Consider the following 22625-nt stretch of genomic DNA (forward strand, 5'->3'; position numbering starts at 1 on the left):
GTCACAATCATGGTTTGGAGTGTTAGCATAATTCACAGGTATTACCTGACAAGGGCTGCAACATGAATGCTTCTGCTATGGCTCCCACTGATCTAATAAAACAACACTGGACTTTTTTTTTTAACTGATCAAGAAAACTGCTTGAGAGTTGCAATTGATTGCTACTATTGATGTTAGAGCAACAGAATAATTGATTGGGATATTAGGAAAAGAATTCTCTGTTAGAACAATGAGGCTGTGGAATGGACTGCTTCTGGAAGCTGTGGCCCATCACTGGAGCAGTTCAAGAAAAGGCTGGATAGTCACTGCTAGGGGGTTGGCCTGTGTTGTACTATGGGGTTTTCCCATGCTTCTGGGTTTTGCTGATGGCTGCATACCCCCGTTTCTGTTACATGTCTCAGGTTATTTTAAACTTCCCTCAGAGGCACTGGGTCTTGACTGCAGCCAAGGCTGTGCACTTTGACTGGAGTGTGCCAATGCTCCTACTGGGACCAAAACTGGAGGTTCCTGGTTAGAGGGTCTTTCCCCTCCACTCAGGGTCAGACCAATTGCCATATTTTGGGTCAGGAAGGAATTTTACCCCATGGTCAGATTAGTATAGACTGTGGGGTTTTTTGCCTTCCTCTGTGGTGAGGGGAGGGGGGCATGGCCCTCTTCCTGGGATGTCTTGATGGTATATTCACCTTTTATAGAAACAGGACACTGGCTGTTGTGCTTACCCTGCTTTACCTGTGGCATTTAAGGTGTTATGTCTTGTTGTGTCAGGGTTGACTGTAGTCTCACAAAGAGTTTAGATTATGGATTGTATTGGATGGTTTGGATTGGGATGATCCTGCCACAGGAAGGTGGATCAACTAGATGACCTTCCAGCCCTACTTCTTTACAATTTCTATAATTTTTATGATATTTTGGTTGGGGAGAAACTACCTTGATTACTAGACAAGGTTTTCAGTGTATTTGTATGTCAAATGTATGCAAAGAAAGGGAGATGTTAAATTTGAATATTTCAATGCTAATAGGTTTTCTAAATGACCTATATTCGTATACTTTTCTTGCTTAAAAATAGTCTCTAATGTGGTCTGCCTGGAACTGGTTAAAACCTATTATGATGTAAACTAAATGAAAGAGTCCACTGAAATAGGCTGTTGTCAGATTCCACATAATGAATTGTAACTTCAGGCATCTCTGTTTAAATTACTTTTCTAACCTGTTCCTAATTAATGACATCTGGGAACAGCTTTTCTTTCATTTAAAGCAGAGTCTTTACAAAGTTTGACTGACAGAAAGACATAAAAGAGGGAGATGGGAAATGTAATAACAGAATGAATTTTAAATCCAAGTGCTATATTTGATTTTATAAGCAGTGTCAGAATATTTTTAAGTATAGCAACGAAGTGTAATGCTTTGTACCATAACATGTTATAAGTCCAGGTTTATAGAGAGTGGTCTTTTTCCAAGTCCAAAATGAAAACTACTTGAAACTATTATTTTTTTATAGAAATGAACTAGAATATTTTTGAAGAAACATTATTTTGCTTCCTGTCTTGTAAACTATGCCTCATATTTCCCAAGGAAAAAATGGGCAAATCCTCAGGTATTATAAATTGGCATATTCCATGCTGCTTTTCATCAACCAGGAATCTTGACATATATGTTTATATTGGCTTTGCATTTTTGGTGATTACATCACTTCTGTTTTTATTTCTACTTTATGGATGGCTTTTTCAGAGTATTTATCTGTTCTCTGAAAATAACGGCTGTGATGTAGGAGCCAGGGAAAGAAAGCCAAGATGCTGAGATTTAGGAGCAATCTTTTAAATGTCAATGGCCTTATTTTGAGAGACTGCAAGCAGTCCAAGCTTCCATGAACTTCAGCTGGAAATGTGGATAAATGGGACTAAAACCCAGGCCACAACTGTTTGTTTTTTTTTAATTAACAAATATCTGGTCAAATTTAGCTTTTCTGTGTATATTTCTGAGACAGAAGAGGAGGGTAAACTATTTTCAAATAATCTGAGAGTCCTGTGTAATCCCATGACTCCAGAAGCTAGGGCTTTATGAAAATATGATGAGACCCACAAAAAAAAATTTCAAGAGTTGACACTCAGAATACCATAAAAAGTGCTAAAATCTTATGATACACACAGTGTTGGCCCAGCTATTTTGCCAGTGTGCGTGGTGAAAGCTGTATCCAGTCACACCCTTGAAAAAGCCTAATCTCTGAATGACCAAACAGTGGAGTTCATAGAACTATCTAACTAACCTCTGACAAGCAGGATTAAGAGCATCTTGCCTGTATGAATATTTGCCTTGCTAAGGACAGCTGATTTTATGAAGTGAGGATATTAGCAGTTTTGACTAAAGATCAACTAGTGTAACTAGAGACCAGGCCACACCTTCATTTGACAATGTAGACATGCCAGTTGTCCCTGAATAAAAACTCTCTGTGGAAATGTTCAATAGTTCTTTTATTAAAAAATAATAATAATTTTTAAAAGATAGCATTGTCTGCTCCTTCTTCAGAGGAATCAATCTCAGGGAACCAGAAAAACAGATCTTGCAAATAGTGTATTTTCAAAAACTAGCATAGGCATTTAAGGAAATAAAAGAAATACTAAAATTATTAGCCATCTTGAATACTAATCTGAAGGACTCTGTGAAAATGTTAGCAATGAAAACAATACTAAGTGGAGCAAGAATTCTGTTACTGGAGCATAGTTCTAGCAAAACAGAAATTAAGTAAAAATGTTGCTGAAAACCTTTTGAAAGACAAATAGACTTGTGAAAAGATACTTCTGTGCCATTATGGAATCTGGCAAATGCTTGATCCAAAACAAAGAACTAAGAGGCCTTAAGAAAAATAGTAAAGGGACTAAGATTCTCATGCAGAAAACTTAAGGAAACTGAAAGCACTAGGGAGCTTTCCTTGTGAAGACAATTCAGCAAAATATATAAGCACATGTACGATTCTAAGCATGTCATTAGCCCCACTCAAGTTGCCAGGACTATTAAAGTTAAGCATAGGCTTGAGTATTATGTTGTACTGGGGTAAGGATATTTTGCACAATGCTAGACTGAGCCCTGAATTTCTTCAGTGGACTACCATAACTTATGCATTGTGATTACCCATGTGCTTAAACTTAGTCATAGCTTTTCTGGGTCAGGGCCAAAAGCCAAATATATCTAACAAGTTACAGAACAAATGTCCTTTAACTCCTTAGCAGAAATTGTCTCAGGAACTTGAGAACAGCTAAAAATGCCCATCAAAGGTATACAGGGCCTTTTTTTACATTTGTTGTAGTGATTGTGGGTATGTCTATTGAATCCAATGGGTACTGTATCAGACCCTTTAATCCTGGAAGATGCTCAGGATGTTTACAGAAAGAACTTCCCCTGCATGAATGTCTAGGCTCCTTGTTACGATATGAAAATATTATTGCATGATATGACACTAATTGTATCTTCATTTCTTTTGTTTGGTAACAGGGCACCATGGAACTACAAATCCCCTGAAGGGGAAGGAGAGAGAATTGAATGCAAGGCAAGCCTGGTACACTCGGTACACCCAGTAACATATAAATAAAGAAAACCAAGCAGGATTATACTGTACAATTCAGTAGTGGAAGACATCAAATAAAAGCCAGGTTGTAAGTGAATGATCCACCATCTAATGCCCTGGCTGCAGAGTAATGGAATCAAATTTAAGCTTTCTCTTTGATTTTCTTTTCTTTTGCTTGTGTAGGGTAAGATGAACATGAGGAACAAGTGACCTTTATGGGAAATGCCTACAAGAATGTAAACCTTACACTGAAGTGGATTGTATGGCAAAATATGGCTTTTTACACAGTGATAGAAGACATGCCTTCAGCCTTGTCTTTGATTTTTCTTTACTTCTTATATATTTAATTCAGCTCTTTTAAAACTCTGTTTTCCATTGAAATATATCATCTATACATTTTAATAGGAACAAACCATATAATGATTTGTCTGTTGTAATGCCTATTTAAATAATCTTAAATTCATTTCTTATGGTGGATATTATGGCTCTTAGAAGTGCCAAAATTTATATTAGTACATTGTATTCACTGTAGCTAATAAAAATGCATGCTATTTCTGGATTTTTGGACATTGGATTTTTGACACATTATAATCTGCCTGGCAACTGACTCCCCAGCCCAGCCTCTGGCTTCCTAACTTTTCATTCCATCCAGGAAGAGCACACACCAACTGCTGAAACTTCCTTAGCCTGACGGAGGGTTTTTGAACCCGAAAGCTTGCTTAATAACTGTTCTCCAACTATTTGGGTTGGTCTAATAAAAGATATCAAATTCACCCAAGGAACCTTGTCTGCTATTTCTGTGGAGTCCATATCACAAAACTGTGGATAGCTTAGTGTAAACATAGCTAAATACAAATGAAAGGCAAAATGTTTTGTTAATGCAATACCAAATCTAGAATCATTCCATAAAAATATTCCTATAGTCTACTTTCAGACCTAACTATCTACTCTATTATCTGTTATGGGCTTTTGATTGCATGAGTTATTGATTTCTCTACCAGGGGAGCAGAGAAAATCATTTTTGAAAATAAAGGATCTACTTCTACAGTTTGTACATAGACAAAGTTCTCATTGAAACCATTGGGAGATCTGGTAGGTCTGCATGCCTCAGAAAGATAAATTTATAAAATAGTGCTCTGAAGTTCAGAAGCCATATTTTATTTCAGAGCCAATTTATTATTTTGAGTTTTGTTCTAGAGCTGCTGACAAATCCTCGAGAATGGGTTGCACAGAGACCACCTTGTGAACAGTCTAGATCATAGAATCATAGAAGTAGGGTCGGAAGGGGCCTTGTAGATCTTCAAGTCCGACCCCCTGCCTGGGCAGTAGGAAAACTGGGCTCAAATGACCCCAGCCAGGTAGGCATCAAGCCTCTTCTTAAAGACCCCCAGGGTAGGAGCCAGCACCACTTCCCTTGGAAGTTGGTTCCAGATCCTAGCCACCCTAACTGTGAAGTAGTTCTTACGGATGTCTAATCTAAACCTACTCTCCAACAACTTGTGGCCATTATTCCTTGTTATCCCAGGGGGTGCTAGGGGAAACAAGGTCTCCCCCAAACCCTTCTGGTCCCCCCTAGTGAGTTTATAGATGGTCACCAGGTCCCAAATATCCCAATAGATATTAATTGTCATGCAGAAGTGTTAACTGCCGTACTGTGTGAAATCCTGGCCTCACTGAAATAGATAGGAGTTTTGCCAATGATTTGAAAGGAGCCATGCTTTCACTTGTCTTTAGTAGAGCTATTAAATGAAGTATATATTGAATGAGATGAAAAACACAAAAACTGAATATTTTAGCCAATACAATTATGTTTATTGCATGGTGGAGAGTATTTGCAATTTTATAAGGTATTGACCCAGATCTTTTTTTTTTCCCTATTTCTAGATGGTCATAGAGTTGCATCTATTTAGCGGGAAGTCGAAAAGCATCTTTCACCTATCTTTCTACCTTTCAGTAAAGCTGTTCCTTGGAACCATAAAATTTAGGATTTAATTTTGACTGATTTTCATGAAAAGTGGAACAGAAGGTCACAACTGAGCCCAGGGGTTCCAATTAGAATTGTTCCTCAGACACTACAATTACAAGCCCCAACCCTTGTATGTAGTTTTTAGTTATTGACCTGTGTGTTTTGTAGAATTTGTGTTTGTCCCTGGCCCAAAGATCTTATAGTCTAAGGCAGGGGTATCAAACATACTGCTTGTGAGCCAAAGCCAGGCCACAGAGCTATATGACCTGGCCCGTGGGTCACTGGATTGGTCCCAGTCCCACATGTTTCAGGGCTGGATCCCTCACCAGTCAGCACATGCATTGCAGGTAGCACAGAGGGTCAGTCTGGAGTGCCTCATGCAGCCTGCGCCTGGGCCCCTTGTGCTGCAGGCAATACTGGGTCCAGCCTGCATGCTGTGGGCAGCATGTACCCTGGTCTGGGCCTGGTGCATGTGGCATGCAGGCAGGACCAGGCACTCTGGGTGCGCTGCAGGGGTCAGTCCCAGGCCAGCCCACAGACAGGCTCAGGTATGTTCATCTGGACCACGTGGCTGGATGAGTTTGACACCCCTCATCTAAGGAGTATATCCAGCATAAGGAACAAGGAGACAATCAAATATCCATTTTTTTGTTACTGCCAATTCTTTTTCAACTGAGAATCCCTTTACACTGTTCTGAGCTTAAATTTCTGTTTCCATCTATTGGGAAAGCGGTGTCTGAGACTTCTTTCTTGCAGAGCTGGGATTGTTTGCAGCTGGAACGGTTGGCTTTCTCCCTCTAAGAGAAAGATCAAGATCTTTTTGTAAATGACAACACAATATTAAAAAGGCAGTATGGAGCGAAGCAGGTTTAACAAAAACAAGAGAATGTAACTGGATAATCTGTTTTTCTGATTTTGAATCTAAAGATGGAGCAGACTCTGGGATGGTATTCTTATATTCACCTGGATTTGAAGTTTTTCTTTCTCTCCCAAAGATCATGTGGTCACATAATTGGCAATTAATTGTTTGACAGGATGAAACTGGGGCATTCACAAGACACATGACTCTGCCAGAATAGTCATTCACTTTTATGATTACCTTTTCCTCACTCTTTGCCATGAGATCTTAGTTTTGCCTGAACAATGAAAATGGTAGATAATTATTGTCACAGAGGCTAATGGGCAACTGGAAGTCATCTCTCTGGGATGGAAGGACTAAAATGATCTCTGTTGTGATATGAAGAAATCTGCAAGAGAAGGAAGAAGAGGAGGGTGGGAGATATGGAGCTGGAAAATTTCAGTGTGTGCTCTTGAGGCTAAAGAGATAACTTACTGCCCTGGAGACCTGAGAAACAGTAAATATCGTATAGGTATAGGTGCAGGTTAAGCTGTCTCTGAATTTGAATGGATTAGGAATAGTTCCACAAGGGGAGTGAAAATCGGATGGATCCAGGGGTGTGTAATGGTGCAGTTGCATCTCCCCTCTCCCGTTTGATTTCTGCTCCATCTAAAGTGTAAAACAAACTCCTTGGCAGTGGCAGCAGCATTTCTGTCCAGGCAGCAGCAAGACAGTCACTTGACATAATGACTCATTATAGTCTACCTGATTCCTTCTAAACTCTTCATTCCACTGGTGTTAATAACCCTCTCCTGTTTTAATGGTCTTAATGTTCAACTAATCAAGCTTTTTTTTTTTCTCATTTCTGCTGTGCATTACTATTTCTGGTAAGGTAGCTTGTATTTTATAGCCCTGCAGACTGTTTTTAACTCTAGCTTAAAACATTTACTCAATTGTGGAAACGATTCAAATGTGGAAATAATTTTCAGTGAAGCACTGGATATATCAAGATGCTTCAGGTTTGATTTTTGTTTTATGAATCTGAAAGAAATGTACATTTAATTCTCATGCCAACAGAACTAAAAGCATATCTTTTGATTATGTTTTGCCTAGTTTGTTCTGGTTTTTACTATGTAATATGATATAGGAAATTAATGGACATTCTAATAGAGTGGTATATGTTTTTGCTTCAGTCTTAAACTGAATAATATAGTCCTAGGTCCCCCGCATATTAGTGAAGCTTCTAGTTTTCATTTTTTTTACCTGGAGAAACATATGTTGTGTTCAGTGGGCATGCATGGGGGTGCATGTGCACCCCCTGAGAGCACCGGTGTACCCTCTGACAGCTGCGCTTGTTGCTTAGACAATGACCCGGGGGGGGGGGGGGAGGGGGCAGGCGGGAACACCGGTGCCCCCCTGCAAGCTCTGGCCAATTGCTGCGCTTGCTGAAGCCGCTTTTGGGAGTGGCTGCAGCTTCTTCTGGGACCAAGCACTGGCCAATCGCTGCAGCCGCTCCCAGAAGCAGCCACAGCCACTCGATTGGCCAGTGCTTGCTCCCAGAATCAGCCGCAGCCACTCCCGGATGCAGCTGCAGCGAACGCAGCAATTGGCCGCAGTCATCGGCCATTGCGGGACCCCTCCCCCTCAGGACTGAAGGATTGCCTGTGGAGGACCCTTCCCCCAGGATGGCAGGATTGACCGCAGGGGACCCCGCACTCCAGTTGACTGGTGGGACTGGTTGTAGGGCGGGCACGTACCCACCCTGACTAAGGTGGCACCAGTCACCCATGGACATGTTTTATATGTGATGATGCACCGCACCATCTGCACCCCCATTCTTAAAATCCTAGATCTGCTCATGGGACAAGGTCATCAGATTTTTCCTTGTCCCTTAATAAAGTTTTCCTTGTTTCATAGACTCTGTGTTTATGAATGGGGAAGTTAAAGTATCTCGGGATGGTATACAAAAAACTATAACTTAGTTCCAAAATGATAACTATTATTAGACCAACTCGGACATCACAAGAAAATTGTCCTTTTCTGCAAGCTTTTGGGATCAAAGTCCCTTTGTCAGGCTCTGGGAAAAGTATAGATGGTACAAGATGGTAAAAAGTTCCTATAGGTAGGAAAAAAAACTTCATTTTTGCACAGAGGGAGCTGAAGATGGAAGGCTATAGCTCTGGGTCCATAAGTGTCCTTGTGAGCTGTGCTGTGAGTAGCTCTTTCACATGTAGATCAGGTAGAAGTCATTCCCTGGAGGTGTCAGATGTCAGGCAGGGAGGTAAAAAATCTTTCTTGTTGTTCTGAAGTGAAGTTTAAAATCCAAAATCGGCTAAATTTGGCATATTCCATGTTTCAGGGATGTACTTGATAGCCATATTGGTCTGAGACAAAAAGACATACGAAAAACTAGAACTCAGGGTGGTATTGCATTTTTCTAGTTGTACATCAAAGACCAAAGAACCCACATTTTATAGTAAGCACAGCTCTACCTTGGGAAGCAGTGATTCTGAAAAGGATATGGGTAGGTAATTGGCTGAACATAAACTTCCAGTGTAATGCATAGTCAAAAGGCTAATGTGATCCTTGGATGTAGAAACAAAGGAATGTCAAGTAGGAGATTATATTACTTCTGTATTTGATGATACAGAAGTAATATTTATTGGTGCAACCTTTACTAGAATACCATTTTCTGTTATTTGATAAATCGGGGACAGTTCATTGAACAGCCAGGAGAATGATTAAAAGTTTGGAAGGCATGCTTTGGAACAAAAAAACTTGAAAAAGCTCTGTCTGTGAAGCTTAACAAAGTGAAAGTTAAGGTCTGACCTGAGTCTTGAAGTACTTTAATGGGGAACAGAAACTTGATAATACTGGGTTTTCCATGTAGCAAAGAGCTTGTCTATACATGGGAGTTACTGCAGGAGTAAGCTTGGGTGTGAATTACAGCACTCTAGCTACTCTGCATTAATTCCCATGTAGGAGTTAGTGCATAATGGGCATGTCTACACAAGATATTTAATACAGATTAGAATAATTAGCTTCCCAGTAAATGTCTTGCATCTACACATGCAGGACTATTAAGCTGGAGTAAATTAATTAACCCTACAGCAGGATAGTACTTGCATATACAAATACTATCCTGCTGTGGAGTTTTTTATTCCACAGTAGCACACGTGTAGTCTCTGATGTGGCTGGCTGGGACACTGCAGCACATGGAGCTGGGGGGGAACAGCCCTGGGCTAGCAGGCTGACCCCTCCAGGTCTCCCTGCCAGCTGGGACTTCTCCAATTCTCCTGGAGGGTCCAGAGGAGGGCCACTCACATGATCAGGGGACAGCATGGCAGGCCCTACAAGGAGAGGCTACGGGACCTGAACCTGTTCAGCCTCCACAAGAGAAGGCTGAGAGGGGATCTGGTGGCCATCTATAAACTCACCGGGGGGGCCAGCAGGGAATGGGAGAGTCCCTGTTCCCCCGAGCACTACCAGGAGAAACTAGGAATAACAGCTACAAGTTGATTAAGAGTAGGTTCAGGCTAGACATTAGAAGGCACTACTTCACAGTCAGGGTGGCTAGGTTCTGGAACCAACTTCCAAGGGAAGTGGTGTTTGCTCCTACCCTGGGGGTCTTCAAAAGGAGGCTAGATAATCATCTAGCTGGGGTCATTTGACCCCAGCATCCTTTCCTTGCCATGGCAGGGGTTTGGACTTGATGATCTGGTCAGGTCCCTTCCGATCCTAACAACTATGAAACCTGGATCAAAGTGCTGTGCTCCCAGGCTCACATTCAAACATCATGCCTGGGAGCAATAAACTCTGGAGTTTATTGCTTCACATCCTTATGCACATCTACATGTGCAATTAGTTTCTATTTCTATGGTCACTGTACTTGAAAAGCTGAGCATGCTACCTTGCACACAGAGATCTGTCCAATACCTTTTGGACACTTAAAAGATATTACCTCATCATCTTTGATATTATTACATCATCACCATATGCCTAACATGAAGGCATTCTTAATATGCCCTAAGAATGCCCATATGAGAAGCAAATAGAGTGCCTAGGGCACTATAAATCCATACCACTGCCTTGTGAAAACAAGTTCAGAGGTATAAAAAGATACAACAGCTGGAAGCTGAGATTAGACCAATTCAGACTCAGTCAGGTGCAATTTTTTTGCAGGGTTGGCAGTTAACCACTGAAAAGACTTCCCAAAGGCTGTAATGAATTCTCCATTACTGAAAACTTTTAAATCAAGACTGGGTGCTTTTCAAGAAGATATGCTGTAGTCCGAGCAGGAACTAATTGAAGGAAATCCTATTACCTGTGTTATTCAGGAATCCAAACAAGCTGACCGAAAGTCAAGCGGTCCCTTCTTATCTAAAAATCTCTGAATTCCCAAATGGCTGCAAAATAGATGTTCCTGTTTCAAAGACTGAGTATCTGTCACAACTCCTTTGGATATTTTTGTTAAAATAAGCATTTTTTCAAAACATGTTTGTTGAACCAGTTTGTTTTTCACCCTTTGAATGAGTGTGAGCATGAATGGTGCATGCCCCTGCTGGCTGGGGGGGGCATGACAGTGGTGGGAGCATGGCGGTGGTAAGCAGGGAGCTCCTGCAGATGCCGCTGGTGGTGGCGGCGGCGGGGGGAGGTGTGGGGCGAGCACTGACCAGGGGTCGGTGACCACCCACAGATGCCACTGGCTGTGGTGATAGCAGTCAGCAGCAATTGCTGACCGTCTGCAGATGCTGCCGACAGTGTTGGCGGCGGGGGGTGGGGCAGCGGTGACCACCCACAGGCGGCTTTTTGTAGGGGGTGCACTGTCAATTTCAGGGGGTGCACATGCACCCACATGCAGCCCTTACGCATTGCCAGGGGGTGCAAGACAGCATATTGAGTGCAGTTTGGAGCTGGCTCAAGCAGATCAGCTGCACTCTGATTGCTATCAGTTTGGCCAATATTGAATAATATATATTTGCCCAATATATATAATATTGGATATAATTAATTCTGATGCAAACACAAGGCAATACTTACTGATCCCAGATTGACTCCACTTTAAGTTTAGAAAACAGACACTCATGGCGGCGGGGCATGAGAAGGGTTTGCAAAGTACTCAATGGCAAAGAGAAACTAAATAGGGGTTTATTTTTCAGTCTCTCACAATAAAAGAGCTAGGGGTTGTACAATGAAACTAGTAGGTAGTAAAATTAAAATTAACAAAAGGAAGTTCTTAATTAACAAAAGGAAATATTTACAGTGTATTATAAATGCATGGAACTCATTTCCACAAGATTTCATAGACATTAGGGCTGGAAGGGACCTCGGAAGATGAAGCTGGCAGTTCAGCTAGATTCAGAAAGGGTGTGGACAAATTCTTGGAGGAAAGGGGCATCAGGAGAATAGGAGTCAGGAATATAGCCACTGACTCAACTGGGGTGAGCAATTATTTCAGTTGGAAGGTCACTTAATGAGTTTTGGTGAACTTTTGAGGGCTGCAAAGCTAGCTCTGCCCTTGACAGTTGCCCCGCCACTTGGTCACCATCTTGGGACTGGAAATCCTGCCCATAACCCCCGATCTTTGCCACTAGAAGTCCCTCCCCTTGCCCCTGGAAGTATTTCTTTTGGGAGGGGAGGGTTGCCATATTGGAACCAGGAAAAAAACAAATCATATACTAAAATTCAAACACCTACTATAACATATTTTAATTTTTTACAAAACATTTTTTTGTCATGATTTGTTTGCATAATGTATATAGATGATTGCATAATAACTGAAAAATAAAGTCTTACTCTTGTATACTGTGTGTGTGGAGTGTAGTTGGGGTAGGTGTGTGTGTATGGTAGGGTGTGGGGGCTTGTGACGGGGTGTGGCTATGCATGGGGGCATAGAGTATGTTGGTGCATATGTGCAGGGGTTGTGGGGGCAGGGTGTGGGTGTGTGGGGTTTGTGGGTTGTAAGGGAGGATGGGGTGTATGGGGACCCCCACATACTCTCCGCCATGGTGCATAGCTCCCACTGCTGGTAGCAACAGCAGGTGGCAGATGCTCAAGGTGCTCGTGGCCCATGCAGGCGCTGCCACCTGGCGGTGCCCAGCTCCAGCCAGACCTGCATGTGGTAGCAAGGGGCAGGGGGTTGGCTGGAGTGCAGAGCTCCAGTGGGCACGGTGTGGGTGTAAGGGAGGGGGTGTGTGGGGATCCCCCCACGCACTTCCCCTCCATGGGACACAGCCCCCACTGCTGGCAGCAGCAGCAGCAGGAACCATGCTTGGGTGCTTGGGGCGCTCATGGCTTGTACAGCTGCTGCTACCCGGTGCATGGCTGCAGCTGGAGCTGCACCTAGTGGCAAAGAGTGCAGCCAAGCTTATCACATAGGCTTCCCTGTGGCGCACTTGCAGCTCCCAGCACTTGCGCACCACCACTGGAAGCTCTGTGATAGAGCCGACTGCCTTCCCCACCCTCTGGTATGCAGGTCCTGGGACTCTGCCAAGCCCCGCATGATGGAGCTGGCTGCCTTCCCTGCCCCCTACCCTACAGGTCCAGGGACTCCATCGTAAGTGTCCTGGTGGAGTACCAGGACCTGCATGGCAGGGGCAGGAAAGGCAGCTGGCTTCATCACATGGGGTTTCCCTCATTGGTGCTTGAGTAACTGGGCCAGCCTGGTTGCACTCCTTGCCACCATGTTCAGCTCTGGCCAGAGGTACCAGGTGGTAGCATCTGTATGGGCCATGAGTGCCCTGAGCACCCACTGCCTGCTGCTGCTGCCAGCAGCAGGGACCATGTGCTATGGTGGGGGGGACGGATGTGGAGAGGTTCCCATGCCCCCCCCTCCCTCACACCCACACCCACACCCTGCCCACTGGAGCTGTGTGCTCCCACCATGCCTCCAAGGCACAGGCTCCACACTTCTGCCAGCCCCATGCTCCATACTCCTGCCCAGCTGCAGCTCTCCCTCTCTCCACCCCTGCCCCCACTGCTTCCCTACCTGGTACCCGCAGCAAGCGTTGCAGCAGGGAGATGAGCTGCTGGACACTGGCAGGTCCCCTGGCAGCTGCAGCAGTGGCAGCAGCAGCCCTGCCCAGAAGCTGCGTTTTGGCTGGGCTGGGCCCTTTTGTGCACAAGGGTGGGAGCGAGGCATGCAGGCTAGGCAGGGTACAGTTAGTTGTTGAGCACCTATGGGCTGGATAAAATTGCCTGAAAGGCCAGATCTGGCCCTTGGGCTATATTTTGCCTGCCCCTATTCTAGACCTTAAGGTTAGGGATAGAAATGACACACAAACTGGTATATGTGATTGGAAACTGGTCCAAATCTGTAACACAACAAGTTTAGTGCACACAACCCACTTTCAAAATGAGTGAAACCAGTTTAAGGTAAACCTGGATGGATATAGTATCAGATTTAACTGATTTGGTTAAATCGGTTTATTTTTTACTTCTGTCCCAGATCAAAATGCTGAAGGCTGCAAGTGAGAGAGGAACAGTGAGAATAACCCTTGTTTTCTTGTTTTTAATACCCAATTCACTTTCCCTTTCAGCATCTACTCTCTGCCACTGTGTGATAATGATATTGGGCAAGACAGACCTATTGCCTGACCCAGTAAAGTTCTTATGTTGTTATGTATGGTAGGTCTTGTGTTTTTGCATGTATTGAAAGGGAGGGACATACATATCTGCATGTCACCTCATTCCCAGCAAGAGTTCTCAGCTGAGGTCTTAACAACACTCCCACTGATTATAAAGGTGTGCACAGGTTAAGGCAGGGCCTTATTTTGTGCTATCTACCATATGGCTGAAAATTGTTTGGCAGGACCACAGGCACTATTTGTATGGGAAGGCCTCATAAAAAAGGTATAGCAGCAACAGGGGTGGAGGGTTTATCCTTCAGCAATTGTAGATGGATTTTACCTTTTCATTCTTTCCTCACCTCACCCACTTAAAATGAATTATTTGGGGGGTGTGCACATGTGAACTAGATGCTGTATGGCTGCTTTCTACAGAAGGAAAATGAAAGAAAACCAAGAACTGAGTTCTGCAGGAGGAGTATGAATAAGGATGGGACAAATCCAGGTTGGGGGCTGGGGCAGAATTACTTGCTGGGCAGGGGATGGGATTACACATGGATGTAATAACAGACTGTCCCACGCACTCTTTTGTTCAGATCACTTTAAGCTGTCACCATGACAGAATGGCTGAAATGCACAGCCCAGTGTCAGCTGTGAAGTAACTTTTGTGTGGCTAAGGATTCAATGGTGTTTTAAGATATTTACAAGTGCACTTCAGTGTATCTTTTCTTAATGAGCCTCTTGAAAATCTAAAATGGACAGGTTTCTTCCCTTGCATTCATAAAATGACTTGATCTACTGGTCTAGGTAATTATGGCCTAGCCCTAGGTAATGAATGTAGAGCTTCTGCAAATGTTTTTTGTTCTTGTAAAGTGAAACAAATATTTATTTAAAACATTTGTTTTAAAATATATGGGGGATTACATACACCTTGCAAGCAGATATAAGAAAAAATGTTACCCATACTCTGAGCCTAAGAACTTTTACAATTCTGCAGTGTTTCCCTCTCATCAACCATTACTTTCCACAAGTAAGGACCTGATCCAAAGCTCACTGTAATCAATGGGAATCTTTTCATTGACTTCTACGGGCTATGGACTAGGCCCTAAACTGATGGTTTAGGTTTACTACAAAGCTGGAAGCTAATATTTAGAACCATGTGTACTTTGGACTACTGAATCTGATTATAGGTGACTATGCCAATTTATACTAGAAATTTTTATTAAAATTATTAGGAACAATGCAAAGTTGATCTCTAGCAGACCATATCTGATGTGATGGTTTGTAGAAATATTTCCTAATTGTTACACAAACTTGCTTTACTGTTGGCGGGGGGGGGGGGGGGGGTAAACTAAATAGGAACAAGGAATTGTTATACTGGAATAAGAGATAAGAGTGGTCACACATGATGCTGATCAAGAATAACTCCAGGTATAGATAAGCTATCAGTGTGTGATTTTTAAACTGATTTAGTTACACTGGTGCTCACTTATTTTGATTTAAACAAGACTTGTTTTAGTTTATCTTAAGTCAGTTAAATGCATGTTGAAGGTAAGTTGAAATGAACCACTACTGAACTGAAACAATGGTTGTATACATGGGCCTTATACTGACTTAATTGGTATAAGTTATAGAAAAGGCCTCTCACAATTCTACTCACTTGCCTTATGCAGCTCTTCCAGCATGAAAAGAGCTGTGGCTTAATGACTGTGTCCTAAGATTCCCTGATGCTGCTGCCATCAATGCCATTGAGAGCTGAGTTAAGCCATGGAAGAAGAGAAAGGAATAAAGAGAGAAGACAGCAGAGCAGAAGAGAGCAAAAAGTAAAGGGCAAACACACGGGAGAAATTATAAGAGAAAAATAATAATAATAAAAATTTTGGCCAGGCATGAGTACTGAGAGAATGAAACAGGGAGCAGAAGAAGGAGAAAATAAACTGATTGGACAGCAATAGAGGGGATAATTCTAAATGTTGGTATCTCGATGCCTTGCCCACTAAACAAAGAGAGGAGTTAATAAAGAGCAAGACTGTGACACCGTTGCTCATATTGAGGAGGAGGTCCCAAGGTAGTATAGAAGTGATGTTGTAGCTGTGATAGTCCAGACATTGAGAGAGGCAAGGATTTTGTAGGGTGGTATCTTTTATTGGATCAACTGTGTAGGCAGGATAAAGTTAGACAAGTTTTTGAATGCAAGACACTGCCCTGAGGTCCCAAGGCAAAGAAATGATGTAGCTATTTGTGTAAGGGCTTACTAATGCAAACATGAGGTTAATAGACAGACAAGGGTCCTTGGGTGAATTTGATATCTTAGACCAACACGGCTACAACTCAAACCCCTGCAACATGAGGTTAATACTGTTCCAAACCTTGCATTTTAACTAACAGGCAACAATGATTCTCCCAAGCTTCAACTAAATCCTTTGGCATAAGTGTGATAGATGCAGAGGCAGGCCTGAACCCTGTAACTTAGTAACTTCCGACTGTGTACATGAGTAAAGTTGCATACAGGCTGGAGTGTTTGCAGGATTTAGGCCTAAGTGTGGGGGGAGGGGAAGCAATTCCCCAGATGCTCCCAGGTGCTATTGCCTGTTCTGCGACATTTGTCTTTGTCCTGGCTGTGACCATAAACTGTATCTAACTGGAGGGCCTGGTGGCAACATGGTGGGATAGTTCCTATAAAAATAGCACAATGTTGCAACCACCAGAGTAAAGCCAGTATAGTGCCTCAAAACCCTGCCATGTGGGTACTCCTTGGTTGGAGAAAGGCAAAGGGACATCACGCTCACAGAAACGTGTCCTCGCTGAGGCATTAGGCAGTCAGCAGCAGTTCTTATCTGTTGCTGTCTAGCAGAAGCTATAGTCATCAAGGCACTGAACATCTGGACTTGGTCTGGCCTTTGAATTCTGTCTCAGTGTTCTAAAGCGGAGACAGAATCATAAAAAATGAGGGTTGGAAGGGACCTCAGGAGGTCATTAAGTCCAACCCCCTGCTCAAAGCAGGACCATCCCAACTAGATTGTCCCAGCCAAGGCTTTATCTAGCTGGGTCTTAAAAACCTCCAAGGATGGAGAATCCATAATCTTTCTGGGTAACCTGTTCCAGTGTTTTACTACCCTCCTAATGAGAAATTCTTCCCAATATTGGAAGTTGAGACTGTTGCTCTTTGTTTTGTCATCTGCCACCACTGAGAACAGTCCAGCTCCATCCTCTTTTGAACCCCCCTTCAGGTAGTTGAAGGCTGCTATTAACTACCTGAAGGGGGTTCAAAAGAAGATGGAGCTGCTAGCCTGTTCTCAGTGGTGGCAGAACAAGGAGCAACAGTCTCAAGTTGTGGCAAGGAAAGTTTACATTAAATATTAGGAAGCATGTTCTCACTAGGAGGGTAGTAAAACCCTGGAATGGTAGGTCTTGGGCAGCCTTCACTCCCCCATACTTTTGCCTAGGCATCTGGGTTGAAGGTCTTGGTGCCATGGTTGCAAGACTCGATACAAGCAGATTCATCAGGCACCCAGCTACATCTATTACGTGTACACTATGGTCCGGAGGATTAATAGTTGTCTACTTTGACGTTTATCTGGAACACCTGGCAGCAACGCATCCAACCCTAGGTCCTTTCTTGGTTTTTTGGGGGGCCAAAGATCAAGGTGTTTGTGTGGCCAGCTTAGATAAGGACTCTGGTTTAGATAGCACTGGTATGTCACACAGCTGAACTCTATCCTCACTCCTGTATCCACCACTGATTTTCTTCTCTCTTCTTCTGCACCACAAGTGAAACGTACCTGTCCCTCTTGGCTGCTTTAAACCTCCCTTTTACTGATGATGATGGCAAGGAAAAAAAATCTGTGGAAAAAAAAAATTAAGCCCTCTCTAGAAGTTTAACTTGCCTTTAGCTGCCAGGTGGTTTTCTTGCTTTGCTTTGCTTTGCTTTGCTTTGCTTTGCTTGGGGGTTTCGCCTACACTTGGCACAGAGAAGCTGCTGCCTTTCTCTGTGCTTTGGGGGTGTTGGTCTCAGGACAGAGGCAGACAAGGTTCTTTGGATAAATGTGATATCTTTTATTAGACCCACTCAATAGTTACAAAATTACTCTTTGCAAGCTTTCAGGTACTTTGTAAAGTACAGTACCTGAAAGCTTGCAAAGAACAATTGTTCCAACTATTGAGTGGGTCTAATAAAAGATACCACATTTATCTGAAAAACCTTTTCCCTTTGCTAGGAATAATCTGAACCAAACCCTCAGTCCCTGGGTTCAATCGAAGTTTCCTGAGCAAAAGGGAGTCATTTCTCAGGCGTGTGTGGGGGAGGTGAGGAAAGAGGGAGGGAGGGAGGGAAGGAATACCAGAAGCAACAGGGTCTGCTCTGCTCGAGGCTTTGCAGGCTGTGTCATTAAAAGGGAGGGCAGTGAATTAACTCTTTGTGAAGCCGTCTGAGTAGGGGGGTCCTCCAAACTCCGTCCCAACCGGTCTGGGGCGGCTGGGCTCATAGGAGGGACAGCCGCCGGCAGGACAAGACGTGCGGGAGCCCGCGGGAGAGGCCGGGCCGCGTTCCCCGCCTGGCAGCCGCTCCATGGAGCCCCTCGGCTGGGCGCGGCTCCTGCCGCTGCTCCGGCTCCTGCTCCTGCTCCGGCTCCTGCTCGCGGCTGCGGCTGCTCCTCCTCTGCTTGGCGGGCAAGGTGGGTGCCCGGTCCCCGGGGCAGGGCTGGCAGTGGGATCTTCAGAGCGGGAAGCGGAGCCTCGCTGGCCCGTCGGGGCAGGGCAGGGCAGGGCAGGGCAGGGCGGGCGGCTGTGCAAAGCCAGGCACGAGCCCGAGCCCGCCCGGCCGCGGCTTGGTTGCTGTTGGCGCCTTGCGGGGCTGGAGGGCCGGGCGGGGCGCGGGAGGGCTCGGCTCTCTGCGGACTCGGAGCCCCCGAGCCCGGGTGCGTGGGGCCCTGCAGCCGCTCGGCTCCTGCTCCGCACCGCGCGCTTTCCGGAGAGGCTCCGCGTCTCATCCCATTACCTGGGCTCGCCTCCGTGACCGCTTTGTTCCCAGGGCTTTAATGTTTGCTTGTCGCTCCCTCACGGCCCCTCTCCCCCCTAGCGCGCTCTCTCCCCCTCGTGCCTTTTGTATTCTAATTTCCCTTCAGCTACAGCGCAGGAAAGCTTGGGCTTTACCTACCTACCTACCTACACCAAGATATAGCTACCTAGATATATAACAATACCAAGAAGATTCACTCTTTCCCTATTGTTAGACATAACTTTATCTCTCTTGGTATCGTTTTTCTTGCTTGCTTGCTTGCTTGCTTGCTTGCTTGCTTTCCAAAGATCCATCTCTAGGTGTAGAGATAGATATTGTTGTTGTGTTATATATATATATAAAACAATTCCAAGAAAGATAGAGATATGTATAACAATACCGAGAAAGGGAGAGATCTCTTGATATTGTTATGTATCTAGACCAGTGTGCCCTCAGAAATGAATGGGTGTGCCACAGAATTTTGCCATGGCAATGAGCTACAATAGGTATGAGGATGAGGAATGCCTTAACAAGTGTGCCACAGACATTTTTTTTAATGTAAGTGTGCCTTGGGCTGGAATAGGTTGGGAAACACCGATCTAGATATATATCTTGGTATACATAGATAGGTAGGTAGGTAAATAAAGTCCAAGCTTTTCTGAGCTGTAGCTCACTTTACCAGATGCTGTGAAAAGAGGAGCAGAAAGAAGTGTAAGGAGAAATTAGAATACCAAGCCATTCATTCGGGGGGGAGGGGGGGGATGTATGCACACACACACGCACGCACACGCACACTCTCTCTCTCTCTCTCTCTCTCTCTCTACAAGAGACCAAGAGACCCTTGCCATTCACGGGGATCTCTATGCTCTAGAGATCCCCGTGAATGGGGAAATCTGCAAATGCTGCGCTGCATTCATAAACGGCGCGTGGTCCCAATGGCTGGGTGGGGGGGGAGGCACAGCTGCGCTGGCCGTGGTGGGAGTGTGGTGGCAGGAGCCCAGTGGTGGCAAGTGCAGAGCTCCCACAGATGCCGGCAGCGCTGTAACAAGTGTCATCACGCTGCACCACGAATACTCAAAACTGTGAATGCCAAATCCGCAAATAGCAAGGGTTTCGTGTGTGTGTGTACACATACTGCCAAACCATTCATTTGGGACACAGTACTGCTAGGTACTGAATGCCCTTGACCACCCCTGATGTCTATAAGAGCAAGCAAGAGACTTAGGTTGCATCAGTCAAGTGGAAGGTAGGGGAGATCTGCATTTTACAGGCTAACTACACGCACATACTTTGGTTAGTCTGTAAGTGCCAACCTACCTTACCTTCCACTTGACTTCAGGCTGACACAGCTAAGTCTTGCTTGCTCCTGTAGACATCAAGGATTGTCAAAGGCATTGAGTACCTTGCAGTACTGTGTCCCAAGTGAATAGCTTGGTATTATTTACGTGGGTTGGATCATCTGGGAGGTCTGGCAAGGTTTACACTTAGTTAGTATCACAGCAAATTGTGAAACTCCATAGTAACAAAGCTTCCATTACTAACATTCATTTAAATACCTGCAGTATATGAAGTTGATGACTGTTTAAGGTAGAAGGCAACATAGATTTGCACCTTAGACTGACTAAATAGGAGGTGTATAACTTTATAAGTTAACTTTATCAGACCTTATTTCAAACAGTTATACTGTATTTTAAAATTACTGATCACAAAAATGTCAGATTGAATTCACTGAAGACTTATTTGCAACAAAAAGGATGGGTCTGCATGAGATGTTTATTGCAGAACTGACTAATTTGCTCTGCAGTAAACGTCTCAGCCTTTACACGTGCACCCTTATTAGGGTGCAGGAAACTAATAAATTCTGCAGCAGGGTAGTACTTGTAAGAACAAGTACTACCCTATGTAGAGTTTTTTTTTTTTTCATGTGCAGTAGCCCACTTGTAGATGCTGACCCGACTGGCTGGGGCATGAGGGTGCATCAGTGCAGGGCTAGCTGGCAGGCAGCTCTCACACTGAAGCACCCTTGTGCCTTAGCCAGCCCATCCACAGTACACTGAGCCCAGTCAGAGCAGTCCTGGGCTGGCAGGCTGACTCCCCAGGTTCCCTGCCATCCAGGGCTGCTCTGACCTGGCTCAGTGTGCTGTGGTCTAGGCGCATGTATAAACAGCACTCCTGGGAGCAATATGCTCTGGAGCAGCAGGTGCTGGAGTTTATTGCTGCACATTAATGGCATTTGTAGATGTGCCCAAAGATCAGTTGTTACTTGGAATGTAGTTGGAACAGCTTTAAGTAGTAGTAGGGACAACCCCCCCGCCAAACATTCATCTAATTTTGGGATTATATGATATAGTAGTTTGTGAAAGTAAAGGACTAGACATTGCGAACCAGGAGCTCCATTCCAATTCTAAAATGTTTATTCCACTTCACTTTATCACTTAACCCAAATACTTCACAGGTGCCTGAAGGTAGGACAGTGAACTTGTACATCTGTAGTATCCCAGGACAAAAGGCTATGTCCCTGGAGAAATCCAACATCTGTTTTTACCCAAAGATAATCACTACCTTTTCAGCCTGTCTGTTCAGATAACAGAAGACCCTTAAAAGTAGCTTTCATGTATTATCCTGACTGTTATGTATAATATGTTTAATTATTCACAGATGTTATAAAATGTTAACTAATTGCCCATTATGATTTCATTGTATATTTTACATCAGCTACTGAGTTAATCCTTAATTTTGAATACATATTTCTGACCATATGTTTTTAAAATGTTTTATCAGGCCACTTAATAGTCAACACTGTCAAAAAGCAGTATGCTAAGTTTGGCACTGAAGTCCATATTTTGACATCAGAAGCTGTTGAGTGACTTTAAAAATGCTTTGAGCTCATTAGAGGTTTTGCTTCCAAAAATCAGTCCATAATTTATGGGTTTAAGTAGTAACTAGAAAGCCTTCATTCACATGCAGTTTGGAAAATGTGGCCTTAATTCATTTACCTCATTGTTTTAAATCTGAAATAAGATCATTACTTTAAAACAGCATATTATAGTTGTGCAGGCCAATGAAGTAGCTAATATTTTGACACAAAGTGCTTTAATTATAAACTCTTTGGAGTAGAGTGTCTCTTTGTGCTTCATTTGTATAATTCCTTTTCAGAGAGGGGTCACAATCCATAACTGGTATTCCTAGGTGCATTAGTAACATAACACAATCATTGTATTACTAATACAAGCATGTATTCTACTAACTGTATCTAAGGTCTACATCAGGGTTAAGGACCTATTACAATCACTTCTCTTAAGTGTTGCTTACATGCGTGTTGTTAATGTGTTGATTCTTGCTGGTGAGAGCGTATATACTATCAAATGTAATACAATGACAACTAAGGACTTTTGGGGATGATATCTTTTATTGGACCAACTGCATGGTAGGGATAAAATGAGACAAGCTTTCAAATGCAAGATGTTCTTTCCTCATCTGTGATGAAGAATCCTTTGTATATGAAAGCTTGTCTAGCTTTATTGGATCATCTGAATGGTTGGGATAAAAGATATTACCCACATATAAAATTAAGGCATTAAAAATCCTTGCCCCTCACATAATTCCTGGGCCATCATGTCTACAATAGCATTTCAGCACTAAGTACCTCATCTTGAAAGGAGCAAATAACATGGACAGCATAGAATTGTTCATGGTGTATG

The 22625-nt window shown here is 43.6% G+C and overlaps 2 protein-coding genes across 5 annotated transcripts in view; both read left to right on the plus strand.

Moving 5' to 3' along the window:
• The window catches only part of RIBC2 (RIB43A domain with coiled-coils 2), an 87517-nt gene extending 83399 nt beyond the window's left edge, over positions 1 to 4118 (plus strand). Inside the window, exons 8-9 of one of the 2 annotated variants that reach the window (XR_002088699.2) lie at positions 3487 to 3647; positions 3743 to 4118. The gene's annotated coding sequence lies outside the window, so the exon portion shown is untranslated. Of the gene's footprint in view, positions 1 to 3486 lie in introns of both variants that reach the window. The other variant, XM_014606381.3, reaches the window with a different exon arrangement.
• Positions 4119 to 18276: 14158 nt separating this feature from the next.
• The window catches only part of FBLN1 (fibulin 1), a 123608-nt gene continuing 119259 nt past the window's right edge, over positions 18277 to 22625 (plus strand). Inside the window, exon 1 of one of the 3 annotated variants that reach the window (XM_019482267.2) lies at positions 18277 to 18601. In XM_019482267.2, coding sequence (XP_019337812.1) covers positions 18496 to 18601 — 106 coding nt within the window. In that variant the 5' untranslated portion in view covers positions 18277 to 18495. The remainder of the gene's footprint in view (positions 18602 to 22625) is intronic. The other 2 variants (XR_009461863.1, XM_014606326.3) reach the window with 2 other exon arrangements.

The sequence above is a fragment of the Alligator mississippiensis genome, chromosome 4, assembly GCF_030867095.1.
Source record: "Alligator mississippiensis isolate rAllMis1 chromosome 4, rAllMis1, whole genome shotgun sequence".
Taxonomy (NCBI): Eukaryota; Metazoa; Chordata; order Crocodylia; family Alligatoridae; genus Alligator; species Alligator mississippiensis.